Genomic DNA, 22,650 nt, shown 5'->3' with positions numbered 1-22,650 from the left:
ACAGATCAAAGGGTGAAAGCAAAAAAAATTTCATAAAAGCTTTTTCAACTCCCCTTAGGGCGGGAAAAACCTATTTTTTCGGCTGGCCTAAAAATTGAACTTTTACTTCGGTTTTACATCCTAAAAAGTATGATCTCAACTATCAAACTAACTCGTAACTTTTTTCACCCACAAGACATTCTACTGACAAGCATCTCAACCCAGAAGTAGATAAACTCAGCAGTCAAACATACAGAAACATGCATTACAAAAATATGAAACATAAAGATTCCAAGACTTACCAGAAAGAAGGTCGTGGAGATTGGTAAGAGTTTTCGGAGATCAGGGAACTCTCGGGCTGAGTCTTGAAAACGCAGAAGGACGATCTCCAGAAGAAAATGGAAGCTCTGGTTTTAGGGTTTCTTGAAAGAGTAATGGCGTGCGTAAAAAGAAAAAGAGAATTTCGGAGATGTTATATATAAGTTTTGTCTGTGGCATTAAAAGGGATTAATCATCAGCTTCCCCTTTTTCGAAGTATGGGGAAACGAGATAGCCGTCGAATTATTACTGGGGAAGCGAAAAGTCATGATCAGACAAGAGTAGGTTGCTTTTTCCAAGAACACACGAAGGGTTCTGACAGGTATGGCAGGGTCATCGAAGGGTCGTTTCCTCAAAAGTTTATTTATTGCTCGTAATAAATAAACTTGGGGGGCAAATGTTATCCAAAAAATTGGCATAGATGATGTGGCAAATGATTCTCGGACACGTGGCTGACACTTGGAGGAACTCTGCTAGGGTATCGACCAGAAGACAAATTATAAGCAGTAAGCAGCCGAAATTTACCTGCGACCAGCTCGGTCGTAGGTTCCGCATGCTTCATGACTTTTCTATAAAGATCTTTGTAAATCCCGAAATTGACTCCCACAATCTCCTGAGTATTCGATTATTTAGGAGAGAATATCTATAACACATTCATGTAATCCCCCTTGAGCCTATAAATAGAGAAAGATAGCTCAAGGAAGGGACTTTTGGCTTTCGAATTATTTAAGACTAGAGTAATTCTATTTGAGATATTGTATTGTCTTCAGAGGTTAGTGAAACTCATTGAACCCTAGTTCTTTGATCACTCCTTTGAATCGTATATCAATAACAATCTAAGTGGATGTAGGTTATTACCAAATCCTGGGGCCGAACCACTATAAAATATCGTGTTCTTATTATTTTCGTCATCACGTTCTTTTCAACGCATTCATCCACGCCAAGCGTATTTTGACTCCGTGTCAGTTGACCAAAATCAGGGTCAACAGATACATATATATAGGGGACCACAACCCTAATTTATAATTAGTGATTTCCAATTTTTCCCATTATAAAATTAAAAATTCACTTTCCTGTTTCTACACATTAAGTCCATGACACTTTAATACCCTATGATATTTATAACATAATTGGTCACTTAATTTTATATCACACTTTATAATAGCATTATACATTATACATATGTGCCCATAAAATAGGATTTTAATCCAACACTATTCGCTTATATTAGACAAGAGGTGATTAGGCTAGAAGTAAAATGCAAGGGTTCAATTGGCATATGTGATGGCAGGAATAGATTTAAGCATTAAGAAACATGTTCGTGTGCGTCACATGGTGTAGTCAATCCATTTTTTTTTAAAGAGTATATGAGATGAAGCAGAGGAAAGTGTAAGTAGCAAATAGCCAGAACCCTATGGCCCCAACTGTCAAGATTTCAGTAAAGTGTGAGAAATTCATATAGTTTACAATTAGATTTTAAGAAAATAAGAAGTCATTTTAAGCAAGTTTGCCTGAAACTATGGTTCTTCAAGCTTAAATATTAATAAAAGTGACTAAGTGAGCGTAGGTCATCTTTTTGGGATCGAACCAATACAAAATATTTCATTATTTATTTTCTCAAATATATATTCTTGAATCCATGCTCTAATATTCTTAAATGGACAAAAAATCATGTCAACACATGGTGTTGGTCTTATTGTATATTATTCTCTTGGTTATGTATTTCTGTCATGCATCGTTAAGCTCATGATATATGTATATATGCATTCACGCATTACATGAGATTTACTTAATGGTGTGACTTGGTTCTTGGACACCATGTGAACTTTGGACTCAGTACCAAGGACTTTGATGGATAAGAGTTTAGGAGTTATATGTAACTCTATAAGTTCAATTTTATATTACTATGTTTGAATGGTTGTAATTTATTATTAAAGTTTTAAATTTTTCTACATTTTTTTTTATAGATATCATTTTATAATGTTAGTGTATAGATGCTTGGCATGTTTGTAGAATTTGTCCTATAAGTGTGTGGTAGACGTACCTGGGGTATGTGCGAGGGAACGTCTCGCAGGCCAAGGGGTTATGCGCGAGGGAACGCCTTATGTGCCAAGGGGTTATGAGGTAATAGGCTCGTGAGACGTTGCTTCGCAAGGGACGATCCTTGTGTGAGATGGGTGAGAATGTTTGAGAGGGGATGCCTTGTGTGGCCCTATGCTTTGCTTCATGATGGGATGTTGCACATGGTGGAGATTTTGGCATTCATTAGCGACGAATATTCCAATAATTTAAAGTCACCAACAACTTTATAATTATTAAATTTTACTTTCAATTTGTTTTTTCATATTATAGTGCAATGCTTGTTTATTTTTCATGCGTCTAACAAATAATGCTCATTTTGTATAAATCTAGATAATATTGTTAATATATTTCTTTTTTATTAATGAATATTTTTAATTTAAAATTGTATTTAATCTTTCAAATCTACCATATGATTAAATATATTATCAATTTTATTAATAAAATATATATATTACAAATATATGAAAATTTATAAAAAGCTTGAAAAATAAGAGCGTGGTAGGTGCCTATATTTGGACACTCCTACCATGTCTCCCACAAGGAGACGCTAGAGTTCTGTGGGTAGGGTCACTTTCAATGAATTCACCTACAAAAGGGGACACGTGGTAGACTTTCCATGTCTCCCCTAGGGAACCATTAAATCTTCAATTTGTTGTAGCGAATGCTTTGATGTAAACGATTGTTTTCAATTATAAAAGTACAAGTTTTGTTGTTAAAGATAATAGAACCCCAGAGGGCTCCCAGGTCTAAGAATTGGAGCATTACACTAACTTTCAGATTTTCCCTCTTATATTAGCATGCGATCTAAGGCTTTTATTAAGTGGGATTTATTCTAGAATCATTGATTTCTTGCCAACAAAATGTGTTTTCAAGCTTATTGCACATTGGATTTTTCATTCATAAAATTGAGAGTATTTTCTCTTTTAGTTCTTAAAAGAATTTTACAAACATATGAGATTTATCCATGGCGTTCAACTTCGACTTATTAATACAGTTTCAATTCTTGATTGTGGCGTCCACAATATGCCATGAATCTTGCTTCAAATACCAGGAACAGGTTGCGGTCTGTCCATTCCAACCCTAAGTAAAGCGATCTTGGAGCCTTGTCTTGATCACGGGTTTCGTGGGTTCGTATGAGCGATAGCTTTTGCAAACCTGTTCTCCTTTAGTAAATTCCTCCAAGAAGATGAAAAGAACAAGAAAAACAAAGAAGCTTTATCGCATGTTGTGCGAATTGTTCAATAAAAAAAGTTGTCAAACAATATTATTCCATATTTAGGAAATCGGTTGCTTACGAAATAATATCACTTAGGTTGGATCGATAATAATACACCAATCAGATCGATTCACCAAGCCTTGTAGAGATAAAAGATACATCCTAGGATTACTTGCACGAAGGCGAGTTCTGATGCTCAAGTCAGTAAGGATTCTCTCAAGATTCCAACAAGAAAATATCAAAGATTTGAAGAATGAATCCAATGTTCCTTTTTTAGGTCCTCAAAGTGCTATTTATAGACAAATTAATATGTTGATTAAAGTATAGTAAAAATTATCTCATTTGTCTATTTCAGCCGACCTAAAGAGTAACTATTTGAATAGTTAATTCTGGCAAGTTCCAACCATCCAGACACTAAAGGGTCTATGGTCTAGCGCGATCACATCCTCATATTCATCCTATCCATTTCTTGAAACGTATAAAAATATTTAAATACGTAGATAAATTTAATCTACACACTAATATATAATGGACTCTAATCAACATACTTTCATTATTGACGAATTGTTAAAATTATTATTAAATTGTAATAAAGTAATAAAAAAAATTAAAAAATCTTTGTACAATATAGGATGCTTATACTTATACATCATCGCTGCGACATGGAGGAGACTCAGAATTTAGATAGTATATTTTGATTTAGGTATGATATTTTCTATAATGATTCAGAATATTTGATTAAGATGACGGGGACATAATTAATGATTCAGGATATTTTATTAAGATGACTCAGAATTTTCATTTTTAATATATAATTAATAATGTAGAGTATTGATATTTTCTTTTTTTGTGACTTATATTTTATGGAGTGTTTAAGAAGTTGAGTTTTCTTCTTTCAAAAAAAAAAAGGAAGAAGAAGAAGTTTATTTTTCAACAACTAGATGATGCTGGAATGATATTATTAGATTTTCTTTTAATGTGGAGTGGACTTCAATGTCGAATTGTTATTAATTAAACTGTCACAATATATGTATTTCTCTCTCTCCCCCTTTATATATAATATATATGATACATTGGGATACTGTATAAATTTTTTATTGATAAGACATGGAAACTGAGAATAAAGATATAGCTGATCATCTCACTCAAACGTGGACAAAAAATAAGAAATTGAGATTTCGTTGAAATTATTCGTTTGAAAATTTTATTTTGTTAACTTATTTTGATATTTAAAAGTAGAAGATAGAAAATTATTTGGGATAGAATTTTGAAAATTTATTTTGATTAATTTGGAATAATTATTTTTCTCCAGAAAATATAATTTGTTACAATTCAAATTGAAAATTCACATAAGATTACAATTTAATTTTATTGGTTTAGTCAAAGAGAACACAAAGATACCTCAATCAAAAAATTAGACAAAAATAATTACAATAAAAATAATGAAAATCTTCAATTTTAGCGACATCAAATAAGATTCAAAGATACGAAGATACATTATATATAAATATGTATATATATTTATTACACGGGTTACTAACGAAAAGTGCCTCTCAAATTAAATACCTCTGTCATCAAATCAATCATAATAAGAAATAAACTTCTTCTTAAATATCTATATATTATAATATATAATAAAAAATGAAGGGTCATGTAGAGAAAAAGAAGGGAGTCAGAGAGACGATTTTTTGTGATTTTTTTTTTTGAAAGGATAGCATTTATTAATATACTAGATATAAATAATGGTTATATAAATATTTTATTTTAGTTAAATAATTTATTTTTATTTTTTTAAGTTTATGTTTGTTGTATTTTTTGAATTTAAAAATGACAAAATGAAATTATATATTATATGTTTAATGTAATATTAAATATTATATTTGAATTTTAAATTTAAATTTCTTCATAGTTTTTTTTTTAAATACAATTTGTTGCTAATTAACAATAAATTATATTATATGTTTAATATGATATTATTTTAATAAGTGAGTTTAAATTTAATTAAATTTTATTTAAGTTATAAAATATATAATTTTATTATTTTTAAATAATTATTATTATAAAATATCTAAAAAAATTATATTTTAATTTATTTAATTATTTATTATTTTTAAATAATTATTATTATACAATAACCAAAAACTAATATATTAAATATGAATTATTATAAATATTAGTAGGCGTGGTGTAAGGCACCGAATAAGTATAATATTAATTATAATAGAAAAAGAAAAAGTATGTGTGGAAGGCATATATATTAATTATTAATATATATATTAATAGAGATAAACGTGGTTGAGAGAGTGATGAACGTGCAGTTTTTGGTTTTTTATTTTTAACATTCAACTATTCAACGTCTCCCCTACAGAAACCTGTCATTAATGTCGTACATATATTTTAACGTCTCCCCTAATTAAACATAAACATGAATTTTCAACGACTTGCACAATTATATATAAAAAATCTTATTAATGTCTTGCAACTACATTGTAATACACATAATAGGAAGTTATTAAAAATCTATTTTGTAGTAGTGAATTTTGTATTTCAATCAATCCTAACAGCAGACTTTCTCACGAAGTTACTTCCAAAGCTCTCATTTCTTCTACATGGATTCAAGCTTAACGTTCTCCTTGCAAACCCATGGCAACCCTTTTTATTGTAAATCCCAAATTATAAGGAGTGGATAGTTATCAATGTAATAACATAATTACAAAGGTTGTATAATTGTAATTATTTCTAGTATCTTTCAAAGCTATGTAAATTCAGCTCACGTTTCAATGTAAAGATGGAGCCAAATCAATAAAATTTATAATATTCACATGTAGCCATTTTTTGGTGTTATGCGAGACATTTTTTCTTGTAGTTAAATTTTGTAAAGAGTTCAACCTACAATGTTTATTTGTTCTTTGTATTTTTTATATATAGGTAATGTTCACATAAAATATTTCAAGAGAAATCATCCATTATGTTATGAGAGAAAAGTTATCACAATAAAATTTGTATTTGAAGGATCTCTCTCTATTTTGTTCAATTTAGTTTGTCTTGAACAAATACTTTTGATTGTGTTTTTAAAAAATTTGACAACAAATTTTATTGCTACCAAAACAAACTAAATGACTGATTGGGATGATTTTCTAATACCTGAAATGACCCTATAATATAAACTAATTAAATTAAATAAATTTTTTCTTATAAAAATACAAATATTTTATTCCAAAATAACAAAAGAGAGTAACATACAAGTAGATATAAAATTACAAATTTCCCAATCTCTTCCTGACCACCATGTCATCTTGAAAAAATATGCCATCTTCCAACAAGAGTTAATTAATGCCATAAAATGGCATTGTATCGGATCGAATTAATTGAAAAATCGATTTCACCTCTTTGTGTTTTTTTTTAATAACCAATTTGTCCATGCATATTATTAAATATCAATCCTCTCTTTTACAAAATAAATCCAATACATGTACAGTATATATATGTATATATATATGGAAAAGTTCTTAATGGTTATTACCCACACATGGGTACCTAAATAAATGTGCAAATATGCTGGCATGACATGTAGGTGACTTGGTACATCAAGTTACCAACAAGTAAAGATTCTTTTTTTTTTGCATAGATCTATTTTTTTCTGCATTAATTTCGAAATTGGCTTTTTTTTTGTCATTAGGAATGATGATTCCAACCAATAAGAGGTAAGCTCTCTTTTCAAGTTTTGAATTAATTTAAAATTTTAAAAATTAGGGTTTCATAATAAATGCACACTCATTTCTTAAACTATCTATTCTTCTTCTTCTTCTTCTTCTTCTTCTTCTTCTTCTTGTTCTTCTTCTTCTTCTTCATTCAAAGTAAAAAAATAAACAAATCAGAATTGCACCATGATTTTCGTGAGCATGTGAAGGAGAGAAAGAAGAAAAAAAAACGTGTGAGGAAAAAATAGAAAGGGAGAGAGAGAAAACGCATGGGAGTAGAGGGGAAGGGGATGAAGAATAAAAGAAGTAGATATAAGGATTTAGAAGGAAGGGTTGGAAAGAAGAGACAAATTTTTTATGATAACTCATTGTCTCTTAATCGAATCAGGTCAAAATTGCTTTTAGATCGCGCTCGTCGGTATAGATCTCCTATGAAAAGTTTGGAGTTGTAACGCCCTACTTCCTTAGAGCCGTTACTAAGTGAGTTTTTAAGACAAAACAGTGTGCAATGAACTCGCTAACCGAGGTTTTTGAAACAAAAGTGTGACTAATTAAAAGTTAAGGCTGTAATCTTTGAAAATGCATCGTTTCATCAAAACTTCTATTATTAAACAGTTGGGATCCCAAAATAAGGTTTGAAAACTAATTACATCTTGAAATAAGGTTACAGTTGAGAAATTATAAAATTATAGATTATTACAGCCATTTTCGAATAAACCCCCAACCAAAGCAGTCGGGCAGGCCAAACATGTACACGTCGCTTCACGCTCTCCGTACTCATGGTTGGTTGACTCAGTCACTGCCCTTACCTGCAACACAGAGCACCCGTGAGCCGAAGCCCAGCAAGAAAACTCATGCAGGACATAACATATGCATTTATACAATTTATCATAACAGATAATCCACATATAAACAAGTCAACCATTAGACTAAGCAAACACGGCCATGCCGCCCCAGAGGCCTTACCAAAGCCCTGGGGTATCGGTTCTCACCGCGAGGATAACTCATGTATCCCTTGGGTCCCACCCTGACTATAGCATAATACATGTATCCACCAGGCCCCGCCCTGATTATAGCATCCCATGTGCTAGGTGTTACTTTCGGCCCATGGCCGCCCCGGCCTACGCCGTACTCGGCCCACGGCCGCCCCGGCCTACGCCGTACTCGGCCCTTGCCGTTCATTTCATCATAATCACACATATAGTACGTTCGAAATAATCATTCACACACATCACGGTTCATTTAAGGTTAAACATTTACACATAATACAATCCGGGGCCATGCCCTAAAATCACACAGTGGGGCCATGCCCTATTCTCGGGTGTTATGGTTTTCTTACCGGTACTCCGAGCCTCCTGATGCACTAAAGCCGCGAGCACGGTCCTCAAGCACGAGCCTCTCCAACAACCTAGTCACAACACACAAGAAACATCCCTCATTACTAATCAACCCAAAACCACTTCCCGGGACCAATCCCGCACTCTCGGGACTCCCAAATCCCTAAAACAATTCATCGGAAACATCCCCCGAACCCCCGGAGCAAAAGCTGAAAAATGCAAATTTCCAACCCCTGAAAATGGCCTAGCGCCGCGGCACTCCCCTCAAGGGCCGCGGCGCCCAGCGAGATGCCCCTCTCCTGATGCAACCTCGCGCCGCGGCGCCCAAGAACAGGGCCGCGGCGCTCATACGCGAACCCAGAAAATCTGGGTTTTCTCTTGCGTTTTTCCCGAACTTAAACCTTCCAAATCACACCAAACCAATACCCAAACCCCAAAATAAATTTAAAACCTCAAATGAACAACTTAACAACCTATAGGCACTATATACAAGATCAAAACATCAACACACCCAAGAATCCACCCCTTGATTCCTATTTTCAGCCACCCAAACCAAAACTCAAACAACTAACTCAAAACTTCAACAAAACAATTCAAGCTCTAGATTTTACCAATCAAAACAGAAATCAAAACTTAGATGTGTCTAAAAACCTTACCTCAAATGGAGAACCCACACAAAGTCCTTGATCTCCTCCTAGACTCCCACTTCTCCTTCTCTTCTTCTTCTTGCCCTAACCTTCTTTCTCCTTCTCTTCTTCTTCTTCTATTTCTATCAAGCCTCAAGTGGCATAAATGCCCCAAACCGTATACCCCTAAATCCCAGCTGCCATTTATCTATTTCCCAACCAAATGACCATTTTGCCCGTCCTATTAACCTTCCCAAACTAAACCTTCAAGGGCACTTAAGTCATTACTCTTCTATTTCATTTCTACCATTTTCTTTCTAAAACTTGTTACTCTCAGCAGTAACTAATGGTTACCCAGGTTACTAAATCTCCAATAACCATTACCCGCTAAATCTCAACTTGACCATAAAATTCCCGAGGTACCCCTAGGCTCCTCCCGAGCCGGGTACGGAATCCCGTTGTGACTCTTAAGTTAACTAGCTCTCTAGGACCGTCTCGGCACGTGCATCACAACAATAACACAACACTCACGTGGTACAAATCACGGAATACAATTATCACATATCAATGCAGATATGCCCAACAAGGCCAAAATTATAGTTATGCCCTTCTAACACGATCCGGGCCTACATGCATACTAATATACATGGTCATGCATCTCAGATAAACAAATAGTCATATAACATGCTTTAAATCATAATCATGCGTTTAATTCATAAAAATCACACATAATTCCCATCATGCCCTCCTGGCACGCTAATCAAGGCCCTTAAGCCTTATTAGCAAATTTGGGTCGTTACAGGAGTCGTCCTCTTCAATGTTCGAAAGTAGAACTCGGCGTTGTCTTCATAGTGAGTCTTATTGTTCTTTTTGTAAGGTAATATCTTCATATCTATATATCTTTTTTGTTATTTATTTATTAATTCTATTAACATGTATAATTAAGTATTTTTTAACAATATTTTCGAAAAATTGTCATTATTTATATTAAAAAATTATATAAAAAAAGTAATGACCTTTTAAACTTTCGACAAAACCCTCTAATTTTTTATTACATTTTTTATAACGAAATATAAAGATAAAAAAGAAATATACATATTACAAAATAACAATATTTATAACCATTAAAAAAATAAAATTTCTATTTCATAATAATATGTTAAATTCAACGTACATCTAACAAAAAAAGAGAGAGTACAATCATTTAAATAAAAATTGTAAAAAGAGACAACAGTCTTCAATCTTTGATCCAATTTTTCAAGCACCACTTTTGAAAAGTAATATCGCGTTCAAGCTTGACGAGTTCAATCCGCATGTAGTAATCTTCATTTTCTAGAGCATGGATGAGCCTTTGACAGGTTTCAGTTTGGAGTGTTTGGAGCTCACGGGCCGGAACACAGTTAAGATTAGTAGAGATGCTTCCTGACAACAAGAGTTGTTGAATGGTATTTATTTTACTACTAATGCAAAGAAGACGAGTGTTTATATTGTACCTCCTATTTTCGAATTGTATTATAAGTTGTTGGACATCTTTTTTTTTTGGAACAATGGTTTCCAAACACTTTGGTTCCTCTGACGTGTGAGATACATCATCTGTAGTACACCCCTCATTCTTTTGCTTCATTTTCCCATTTTTCTTCAGGTCTTCCATTTTCTGCTTCCCTTTATCCTTTTTATTCATGTCTTTCATTTTTCCTTCTCTTTCTCAACCTTTTTGTTCATGTAATACTAATACATGTAATAGATTATTTATAAATAATTTTAAAACTTATCATTCAATAGTGTAGTTAATAATGATGGTATCTTATCAAATTAATATGAGTAACACCTATTGAGATTCCCTATTATTTTTTTCGAATTTTTCAATATAAATTTAAAAAAAATTGTGTTTTCAAAAAATGAATTTATTCTCACAAATTTCTACACATTTGTTACATCACATGTTTAATTTATCAAGACACGTATTCATCTTCACAACACCAATTAAAAAAGTTAATAATTATATATTTTCAAAATATAATTAAACAACATTTATTATGTTCAAAGAACCTAGACATAGAATCAAAATTAATTCAATATTTGTATACATTTATTACACTCTATGAATTATTCAAAAGACAAGTTTTCAATTAAAAAATATTAATTTCAAATTTCATAATAAATTTTAAACAAATTTACATTAATTTTTGCCATATTAATTTAATATTATTTTATATTTCGATTTTTATTTAATTCATTTTAAAAAAAATGTTACACATAATTATTAAAAAGACACTTGTTCACTTCCCATTGAACAAACACATTTGTTCAAATTTAATTTTCTATTATTTTGAAATTAATTTAAAAATTTGTACATAATTATTGAAAAAACTCCTGTTCAATTTCCCATTAAAGAAACAATTCAATTTACCATTGTATTTTTTTTTCGAAATTATTTAATAAAAGCTATACATAATTAATAAAAAGATACATATTCAACTTCCAATTTACCAATGTATTTTTTCAAAATTATTTAATAAAAAGTATACATAGTTTTTGAAAATACACTTGTTCAACTTCCCATTAAACAAAAGCAACTGTTCAATTTACCATTGTATTTTTTTAAATTAATTAATGAAAACTATACATAATTATTAAGAATATACATATTCACTTCTCATTCTTCCCATTTCGAAAAATACAATGGTTGGAAGTTGAACAAGTGTCTTTTTAATAATTATGTATAACATTTTAAAAGGGAGTTATTCATATTCCTAACCATCTATCATAAATGCTTTTTATTCTTCTCATCAAATTTTAAATATAACACAGAAATTAGTATAATTTCAAAGATGGAGATTACTATGGATCCTAGAAGGGTTGATGAAGATAGTGGCAATCATGAAACAAAAAGTGAATCCAACTATGAAGTCAAAGATGCAGAGAATGAGGTTGAATATGAAGACATTATCTCGCGTGAACCAGACAAAGACATTGTTGTTGAAGGCGAAAGTAGCAATACAATCGATCAAGTTAAGGAAGAACAACATTTTAATGTACTCGGAAAATGGCCTCAAGCATTACTCGATATGGAGTTTTCGGAAGGATTTTTTGATGTTGAATCAAGCGACACTGACGGGGAAATAGATGTTGTCCAGTTAATTAAAAATATCAACGGTTCACCAACAAGATGTACAGATTCGAATGAATATTATAAGGAGCTTGAACGAAACGATGATGGCCAGGTAGATAACATCCCTTCTTCTACCAAAACCTTTCCAAACTCAAAATGTTTCTATAACATTCTCATGAAAGCAAAAGACTTGCGTAGAAGAACTAAAGATATGCATGATTGTCTCGATAAAGGTTTAAAATTTGAAACTCGCATCAAGCTTTTGGATTTGGAAGATGCTATTAATAATCTTATTGGTGAAATTTGTGATGCATGATTGTCTCTATATATATGCATCAAGCTTTTTTTGTACTAAGAATTATATGAAAGCTATTTATATTTTATGTTTACAAGGATCTTATGAGTGTTGTAAATTAAACCATTATATAATAAAAAGTAAAATTTCATTAGTTCAATCAAACATAAAAATAAACATCTACAAAGTACAATAGTAGATAGACAAACAAACAATTTCCTTACGCTCTCTTCAACTTTTCCATCATTCTCAAGAGCACATCCATATTTTTCAAGTGCTCATCAACTTTTGTTTGTTCCTCTTCGAATAGTTTCTTCATTTTCTCAAATAATGCTTCGCGATTGTCGGATCCAAAACTCACTCTATGTAATGACCCACTAATCTAGACTATTTGGACCATTAACGAAACTATACATAAAACTTACAATTTTGCGGAAATACCATAATTTTATTGAGTAACTTGTGAAAATAAGAGTTACTTACAAAATAGAATACTAAGAAGGATATGGGATCCCATTGTCTTTAAAAACAAAAACATGATTTAAATGAAAAGAATTACATAAGAAATGCGGAAAATACATATAAAACCATAAAGAGGTAAAATGAGACTACATCCTCGAATCGAATAACGCTCAGCCCCTTGACTCCATTCACCATCGATACACATCCTCTAAGCGTCACGAATCTTACCGCCTCTAAAGCTATTTTCCTGCACATAAAACAAAAAGGAATGAGCCTAATGCCCAGCAAGGAAAATCTAACACATAGTCATAAACATAAATTTCATAATAACCGTAAAGACATATCATAACACTTAATACATACACTTATTATAATGGCCATTATTACTTGGGGTCCCATAGACTAAACAAGCTTATGCCCATGAGATTAGTGGGGTCCTACTAGCTAAGTAGGCATATGCCCATAATCTTTTTGGGGTCTTGTTAGTCAAATAGGGCATAAGCCCAAGCCTACAAACATACACATTCATAACATATTCATAACATATCATATTTCATAACATAACACATAAGATAACATAAGCAATACACATATAGATTCTATCCTATTTTCCTTACCAAAGTTACCGGGATATGATGGACTGAGTTGGGACTTTTGGAACACTCCTAAACCATATGAGAAAGAGTGAGTCTTAAGAAGAAGAAATGAAAATGAATAGGAAGACTAAACCATTGAGAAATATGCTTACCACAACTTATGTGCTTAAGAACTTGGATTCCCTAACCAAAATAAGAATGAGGTTAGGGGACTGAGTAGAAGGCTTTGAGAAAGAAAATAACATGAAACAAATGAAATAGAGTTTCGGGTTTACCTCAAAGACTTGTAAGACCAATCTACACCTCAAACCGAAATACCATAAAACCTTACTTCCCAAAGTGTTTGATAAGCTTATGATGATCAAGCTTATGATTCCCTAACCCAGGTGTTTAACTCTCACACTCTCCTAGCAATCTTGCAGCCTCTGAACTTAGAGTAAAAGGTGAATAATGGCTGGGTACTAGGTCCTATTTATAGAGTTCTAGGAATAAAAATCTTCTTTTTAGCTTTGAATAAAAATAATAAATTTAATTGAAAATATTTGAATATCCTTCTGCTAAAGGCTTAGGAATTGTTCAAATTTTTCAGAGAGATTTAAGGATTCAAAGCTTGATTTTTAAAATAATAAACACAAATAGAATCCTAACTTCTAACTCCCTAAATCTCGTAACTCTAAACTCCCCTTCAGTAAAATCAACATATCTGACGCTGTAGAACTCCGATTTGGACTCTCTTTATACAGTTAGAAAGCTCATTAAATTATCTACAACTTTTAAGAACTACTATTTTTCGAAATTCCTAATATAACTAGGTAAAAAACAAGTCGGAAGTTACAGTACCCTAAAGTTACGAAAAATCTATTTACAACCTAATTCACAAATAAATAAAATTGTGACAATTATCATGCTCCTATCAGATTTTGATGAATACTAGTCTTATATTTCTCTTATTTTATCATTAAAATAATAATTCCTTAATAATCATACATAAGACAAGTGTTACTATCTTATTGGGTTTATCTAAACCTTATAATATAATAAATATCATCATCAATATCAGTCATATTAATCAAACCTTAGGTTAAAATTAATATTCTTAAACTATAGGTTAAACTTAGAAAATCTACAAGTACTACTATGAGTGTCCAAATAATTCCCGGTCTGAACCAAAAATCCACAGTAACAAAGATAATACTATACATACTATAATACTACTAAATAATTAGCTAAGTAAAGTTCTTGGACTCTACACTCTAACATGATCAATCAAATGTGTAGCGAGTAGGGCTGAGCATTGGGCGGGTTGGTCGGGTTACAAGGCATTTTTACCCGTCCAATGTCATAATCGGGTTCGCAAAAGTGACCCGTAACTTGCCCAATTAAGAAATTTTTTTTTTTAACCCGTCCAATAATTTGGGCGGGTTGGTCGGGTTAACCCGCCCAAACCGATATTGTATTTTTTTTTGGCGGGTTGGTCGGGTCAACCTGCCCAAACAAAAGTGGTATTTTTTTTTTTTTTACATTTTTGTAATTTTTTTTCTTTTAAATACTAGTACTAATAGTGTGAAGTTTATATTTTTAAGCTTAAAACAATATTTTAAATTTATAGTAAAAAAAATTAAAACAAAACTTAATTAATTTATATATTTATTTGAATATATTAAAAATAATAAATTCTTAATTGGGCGGGTTGATAATTATTTTCAACCCGCCCAATGTAACAATTGGACGGTTTAAATTTTGGTCGGTTTATTCGGGTTGCGTTTTTTGGCGGTTTTTTCGGGTTGGTTTGGGCGGTTTATTCGGGTTGGGCGGGTTGTAAAAGTTTTTGCACAACCCTAGTAGCAAGCAACACAATCTCTTTAACTTCTTCCTCTCCTAAGTCATCATAATATTGAGTAAATGGACACATTCTTAAAAATATAAAATGATTTCAAACTCTACCTAAAAACAAAGTTTATGTTTGCCTACAAATGATATCAGTGTATATAAGATAAAATGATTTATAAATAGTGTTAAAAACCATATAATTTCGAAATTATGACATTTAAAATACCCATTTAAAAAAAAAATTAAATTCCATTTTGAACCAATACCTGAATTGTTTTGGTTAAATTAATAAATAAGATGGGTAATAATTATGAAAAATATAGCAATTGATAGGCTATTCCATATCCCAAAAATCAGCTCAAAATTATGATTAGTTACACTTCTCAAAACATAAAATGAACATATTTCAATTCCCAAAAATAACACAATAATTTTGTTATTGGTTAGGTTGATTATACATAATTATACCATTAAATTCTAAATGGTTAGGTTGGTATTAACTAGTTTAGTTACTATGCATTGATTTTTAATTTAAATTTAAAACACAATTTCGAAATATATTTAATTTTTTTATAGATAAAAAGGTTTGGTTGAGTTAGTTTGTGTAAAAAAAAATTTATTTTATTAAAATTTCACTTAAAAAAATGTGAGCAATTAATTTAGAAAATGCCACCTAATTGCATTAAATGTATGTATTCATAAATCCATTCTAATACCCTAATATCATGCTCTATTTATGTTTGGTTGAGTTATTAATCATTTCTCATAAAAAACGTGTACAATTAAGATCATGTCAACTAATTTCATTAAATGCATGTCTCCATAAATCCATTCCAATTCCCTAACATTATGCTTAAAATTCTGATTGATTGATATATTAATTAATAAATTCGAAATTAACACTTACAAAATAGTTGTTATTTAATAAATATGATATTAATGTCTACAACTACCCTTTGAAACCTCCAATAAACATTAAAGCTGATTGTGAAAAAGATAAAATTTAAAGTGTGTTTTAATCTTGTTAATAAATAATTAATTCAGAAATAAACTATTCAAATTCTCCCAAATATTGATCACCTTCTAATTTCTCAAAATTGATAAATAATAATACAAATTTCTTTCTTTTACACAACTTGATTGAGAACAACAAAATTAGGGCAAAGATCATTGTCCCTAGTACTATATTCCTCTGCTTGAAATGAACTCTCGAACATCTTTCAATAATTTTGCTCTATTCTTGTTGAAATTTGAGCATGCAATCCACGAAGCTACGAGACACCTTTCTTCATTAGAGTCGAACTACAATAGTGAAAAAAACTCAAGTATAGTATGATAAGAACAAAATTAAAAAAAAAAAAACTTAGTATGAAATCTACTTACCACAAAAGACCGCGAGTCGAGCTTACAACTATTCATCATAAATAATATGACAAAGACTCCACAATCGTACACATTTTGTTGTCTAGGGACATTTCTACCACGAACTATACCAAAACTAGCAAAGTTGAAACCACCAGGTTTCCTTTTGATCTGATTCTCCAAGAACAAATCTAGATTGCGTAGCTGCATTTGCACTCTAACATCAGAATTTATAAATTTAAAATTTATAAAAAAGTAATATATTCAACCAATAAAAACTTACAATATCAACAATCTTAGATGACTGTAATATATGATTCTTTTCATCGGCAAGTGAGTCCCAAACTTCTACTTTTTTTTTCTTTAAGTATCACCCGTGCAAGAATGAAGTGTCTTACAAGCAACATAGGAATATAAATCTACAAGTATAATTGTTGTTAGAAATTACATAATAAATAGATGCTTAAAAATATATTCAACATAAACCATTAGAATTATACTTCATTGCAATGTTCGAGGGAGCCCATAAATCTTTCGTAGTAATGCATTTTCCTCCAAATTTGATGTAGTGGTAAATTGGAGTAGGAGTCGGGTAGTAAGTATTTCTATTGTCCTAATTTAAAAAAAAAATTAACTTCACAAACATGAAATATGTTTTGACAGAAAAGAAAAACAACAAAAAACTCACCATATTTTGAGCAGGAAGATACCAATTCTTACACTCTTTACCCTTCTTCAACCTCTCATCCTCGGTAAAGAATGAAGAAACCATAGTAACAATCTGCATTTACCAAAAAAATAAAAAAATTATAACGGTCATACTAAAATTATTAATATATACAAATGAATTACCTCAGTCTCCAACTCCGTTTTAGGTCCAAGATACCGGAAGTCGGACTGTCGTAGAAAACTAGACTCACTTTCAACTATAATTTCCCTAGGATAGATACAATAATATACATTAAAATATATTGAAAAAATGACAAAAAATATATACATTAAGATAGAAAAACTTACAATTGATCAGAGTTTGAGAAAATGTATTCTAACACTTCCCTATCTTTCGGTCTTAAAGTATTACCGAGTTTAAAATGTTCAAAGAACACAACATCATATTGACTAATAACATGGTTTTTTTAAAAATAGTGATTGTGAGGCCTTTTTATAATGGATTCACATGTCAATTTTTTCTTCTTCTCATATCTACATGGAATTTTATCTTTGGCTTGTAAATCCAGTTTAATAGAGTGTAGTTCATCTCTCAACTCTTTCAACTCATGCTCAATTACTATCCTCCATTCCATTTCTGATTCCATCACAAAGTTCTATACAAAAAAATTGACGAAGATTATCACTATGTAAGAAATATTTTTGAAAAATAATTATATGTTTGAAAAATTTACATGATGAAATTTTCAAAACTTTAAAATTCCTCACATTTTTAGTTTATTGAAGAAAAATGAACTACAAAATAATTTTTAATAATAATGTTTTAAAATTTCTTTTATAAAATAGGAAATTTTTAAAACCCTGTAACCTTCAATGTAAATTTATAAACCTAATAGTTGATATCTAAGAAGTTTGAATAATTTCGAATTTTACAATGGGAGAAAAAAAATGATAATTTGTATGTAAAAATAAAGAAATCACATGAATGATTGAAAATCTTGCAAGAAACACTATGAAAAATCTAGAGCTTTTTCATAAAATATTTTAAAAAAAAATTGTTCTTGTGAGATTTTACTAGACAAGTTTTTCAAGAGAAATAAGATTTAATCATTTTTTTGAATTTCAAATCCTACATGACAAATAAAACTAAGTTGGAATTTAAAAAAAAAAAAAAGATCTAGCAGTGAATTTTGAAATATGAAATTGGTGAAATAGATGATAAATTGTTTGTAAAAATAAAGAAAGCACAAAAATGATTGAAAATCTCGCAAGAAACACTACGAAAAATCTAGAGCTTTTTCATCAAACATTTTAAAAAAAAATTGTTCTTGTGAGATTTTAATAAACAAGTTTTCAAGAGAAATAAGATTTAGTATTTTTTTTTTAATTTCAAATTCTACATGAAAAATAAAACTAAGTTGATATTTTTTTAAAAAAAAACCTCTAGTAGTGAGTTTCGAAATATGAAATTGGAGAAATAGATGATAATTTTTTTGTAAAAATACAGAAAGCACAAAAATGATTGAAAATCTTTCAAAGAACACTATGAAAAATCTAGAGTTTTTTCATCAAACACTTTCAAAAAAAATAATTCTTGTGGGTTTTCACTAAACAAGTTTTTCAAGAGAAATAAGATTTACTCATCTATGTGAATTTCAAATACTACATAACAAAAAAAAAGATGGATTTTTTTAAAAAAAAATAGAAAATCTACTAGTGATTTTCGAAAATGACATAGAAAACTTACTTGAAAACACTTTAAAAAATTGGAGCTTCTTCAATAAACAAGTTGAGTAAACACTTTAAAAACACTTTAAGATGAGTAAATTTTGTATAAAAATATATATAGTATATAGAAAATTCGAAATATGCTTTATTAATTAGCCAACTAATTGTAGTTGGGAAGATAGGAGTCATTAATGCATAAGGAATGAATCTGAAAAGAACAAGGAATGAACAACGAATGAAAGAAATGGAGAAAGAATGAAGAAGGAATGGGGATATGGAATCTTGGAATGAATCTTAAATAATGATTTTTTTAATTATTAAATTAAATTAAAAGGTGACCGCCATGTCAGCAGGTAGCCCATTACCAAGTTTGAAAAAGTTAAAGATAACATTAATTAACATCTTTAAATGTGGACCATTGGATCTTAATCCAATAACTATTAATTAACAACCCATGATGATGGAAAAAAAAACTCAATCTTAAGAATAAACACACATATATATATATATATATATATATTCTACTAGAGAAACAGATAATTTTTTTTTCATTCGTTATTATTAATGATAATAGTACTTGTTCTTTGCTTATTTTGAAAAAGGAATAATACTTTAATTTTGGCTAAAATTGACAAATCGCATAATATTTTAAGATTACAAAATCCATCTTTTATTTTAATAGAGATGTAGAAATTCCATGTTAAAACCCAAATAGGTAGAGTAAAATCCGGTGGGGAAAAAACTCAAGTAAGAGACACACAGATGCTTGCTTATTACATATCACACAATCAACAAATAATAGAACCACAAAAACACAAGGGAACACGTCCTGATCTGTACGAAACTGCAGACCAAAATCCTTACAGAGTTCTGTACGTATATCTGGATTCAAGACTCAAGACCCTGAGCAAACAGAGTAGCGAACGCTTCCATACGATGCTTCTCCAAAACCAGCCCTACCTCAACTTCCCCATCACCATTTCTAGTGTCTGAAAGACTCATTCCTCCGCTCCTATCTATGGAAACCATATCCACCTTTCTTGGCCTTCCCCATCCAAAATCACTTATGGTGTAAACCTCAAACCGGGGCGACCCCGCAACGGAATATAATCTGTCTTCTACCCTTCTAGTACACCAAAAGAACATCACCAGTCTTAAAATCTTGCACCCAACGGTATATAATTCAGAAAACGTTACACCACTTAGCAAAAACGACATTATAATTTTAACAACCCACCATGCAATGTTGTAAAGTCTAATTCCTGCAGTGGCGCTTGTATTACGCCAAAACGACACAGTCAGAATTTGAAAAAGAAAGCACTCCGCCCCATTGAGAACTCCATTTTTATCGTTCTCCAAACTTTTAATGGCTTCAGCTAAGCAATTGACTGCCACCGCTAAGCCATCTTTCTCCAAAAGCTCTTTTGTTTCAGTAACTACAGCTTTGGTCGTAAAACAGTTCCCAAAATAAGTAGAAGGTATACGAGCCTCTAAACGACTAGACCTGCAATCCACGTGGAAGTTTAGAGACACTACTTTGTCATTGATTTCTCCTGACTTTACTAAACAAACCCAAACATAGGCACATGCAATACTAAACGTAGAAATACGTATTTGTTGGGTCGTGGACTTCGCAATTAATTGCTTCCTCAGTCTTTCAATGTTTGCACGTGTCAGTTGGAATGTTCCCCGAACAGAATCGGACGGCACTTCCCTAAGTTCCCAAAACATTAAGCTTCTATTGTTCGGTCCTCGGTCTAGTTCTAACAACTGCTTTGCGTAAATTGCTTCAAGCCGGCCGGACCGGTCCTTGATGACGGATCTGTCAAAGAATGGCATTATCTCCGGTGGCAGGAAAAACTTCTCCTGGGACGAAGATACAAGAGACTGACACATGAGAGACCAGGATCTAACGAACAAGTATATGGTCTTGCCGTCGAGAAGTGCATGGTGCATGGTCAAGCCAATGGAAAATCCACAGCTTGGAAAGAGAGTAACTTGCAATGCCAACAACGCGGCTCGATCAGTGGACACTGCCAAGGTGGGTAGTAAAGGGTGGAATGATGTTGTTTCGACGAATTCATTAGTTCCAGAGAGACGATAAAAATCAAGATCATGTTGTGCATCATATTCAGCTACCGTAACGGAAACGGCGTCGCCTTCAATGTAGTCAACGATGGGCTTGCGAGAGGACTCAGGCCAAGTGAGGGTCCCAGCAAGAGGAAGGAAATGCCGGAGTGTGAGTGCTAAGGAGTTTTTAAGTTTTGGAAGAATGTCCGAGTTGAAAAACGATTTCGTATCTGAATTTGGACATCCGATTTTATTTTCGGTGGGTTGAAATTTATAGAAGGAAAGGTATTGAATCGGAGGAAACCTTAACCAGGGAAGGTCAAAGAAAGTAAGAGGGAGAGACTTTGGAGGATTAATGGCACCGGAGGTTGCAGGTGGAGCAGGAGCCACCTTACAAACTTCAACAACTTTGACTGTTGACTTTGATGGTGCCATTTCAGAAATAGAACTCGAAAATTCGTGCAACGCTGCACTACTTCTTCGGCCTTTTATGGAGGCAGAGATGAGATTATTACCGGATTGACTTGTTAAAATAAATAGGTTTATAAGATTTGACCCCCCGCACACCCTTTTTTGTGAATAAAAATCTGCTGTATGAAAATGATGTCCCAAGCTTCCTGTCCTCGTATAATATGTTAACATGTGGCAAAGAAAAATATTTAAAAGAGCTTATTAAAAAATTTGTAAGGAACGTTTATTAGATTACTAAAGATCTTATTAAAAATTGGGTTTTTAGGAGTAGTTAAAGTAAAATTAGACAGTAAATATATTTAGTTGAATTTTACCCAATATTATCACGAGGCTTTCCAAATTACTTTTATTTGAGCACATGTTCTAATTGTTTGATTTAAAAAAAAAAGTATTGTTGTAATATGTATTATATGTGTCATATTATAGTTAAATTGGAAATGCATTCTAATTGTAGTGTGTCATATATATGTGTGACAACTATATTTATAGGAATGTATTCAATCTATGAAAAATTATTCTTTAAAATGTAAAAATCAAGGCTTAAAATGTAAACCATAAGTCTTAAAATATAAAAACAATCATTTAAAATATAAACCTCATTACATAAAATTTAAACCATGACCCTTAAAATCTAAATCACAACACTTCAAAATGTAAACCACAAAGCTTAAAATATAAACCATCACTCTTTCAAATTTAAACCACAAGCCATAAAATTTAAATCGCCACTTGTAAAAATTTAAACTATGAGGCTTAAAGTTAAACCATTAGACTTAAAATTTAAACTAGGACCATA

At 31.4% G+C, this 22,650-nt stretch overlaps 1 protein-coding gene across 1 annotated transcript; it reads right to left on the bottom strand.

Annotated features, from left to right (window-relative positions):
• Positions 1 to 20,201: 20,201 nt before the first annotated feature.
• On the bottom strand, positions 20,202 to 21,818 carry LOC133825148 (phenolic glucoside malonyltransferase 2-like). The gene has a single exon (XM_062258132.1). The coding sequence runs from the start codon at positions 21,816 to 21,818 to the stop codon at positions 20,202 to 20,204; it is 1,617 nt and encodes a 538-aa protein (XP_062114116.1).
• Between the last annotated feature and the right edge of the window lie 832 nt (positions 21,819 to 22,650).

Source organism: Humulus lupulus, chromosome 3 (assembly GCF_963169125.1).
Source record: "Humulus lupulus chromosome 3, drHumLupu1.1, whole genome shotgun sequence".
In the NCBI taxonomy this organism is placed as follows: Eukaryota; Viridiplantae; Streptophyta; class Magnoliopsida; order Rosales; family Cannabaceae; genus Humulus; species Humulus lupulus.
The sequence above is the reverse complement of the archived record's forward strand: the minus strand, read 5'-3'. Positions and strand labels throughout refer to the sequence as shown.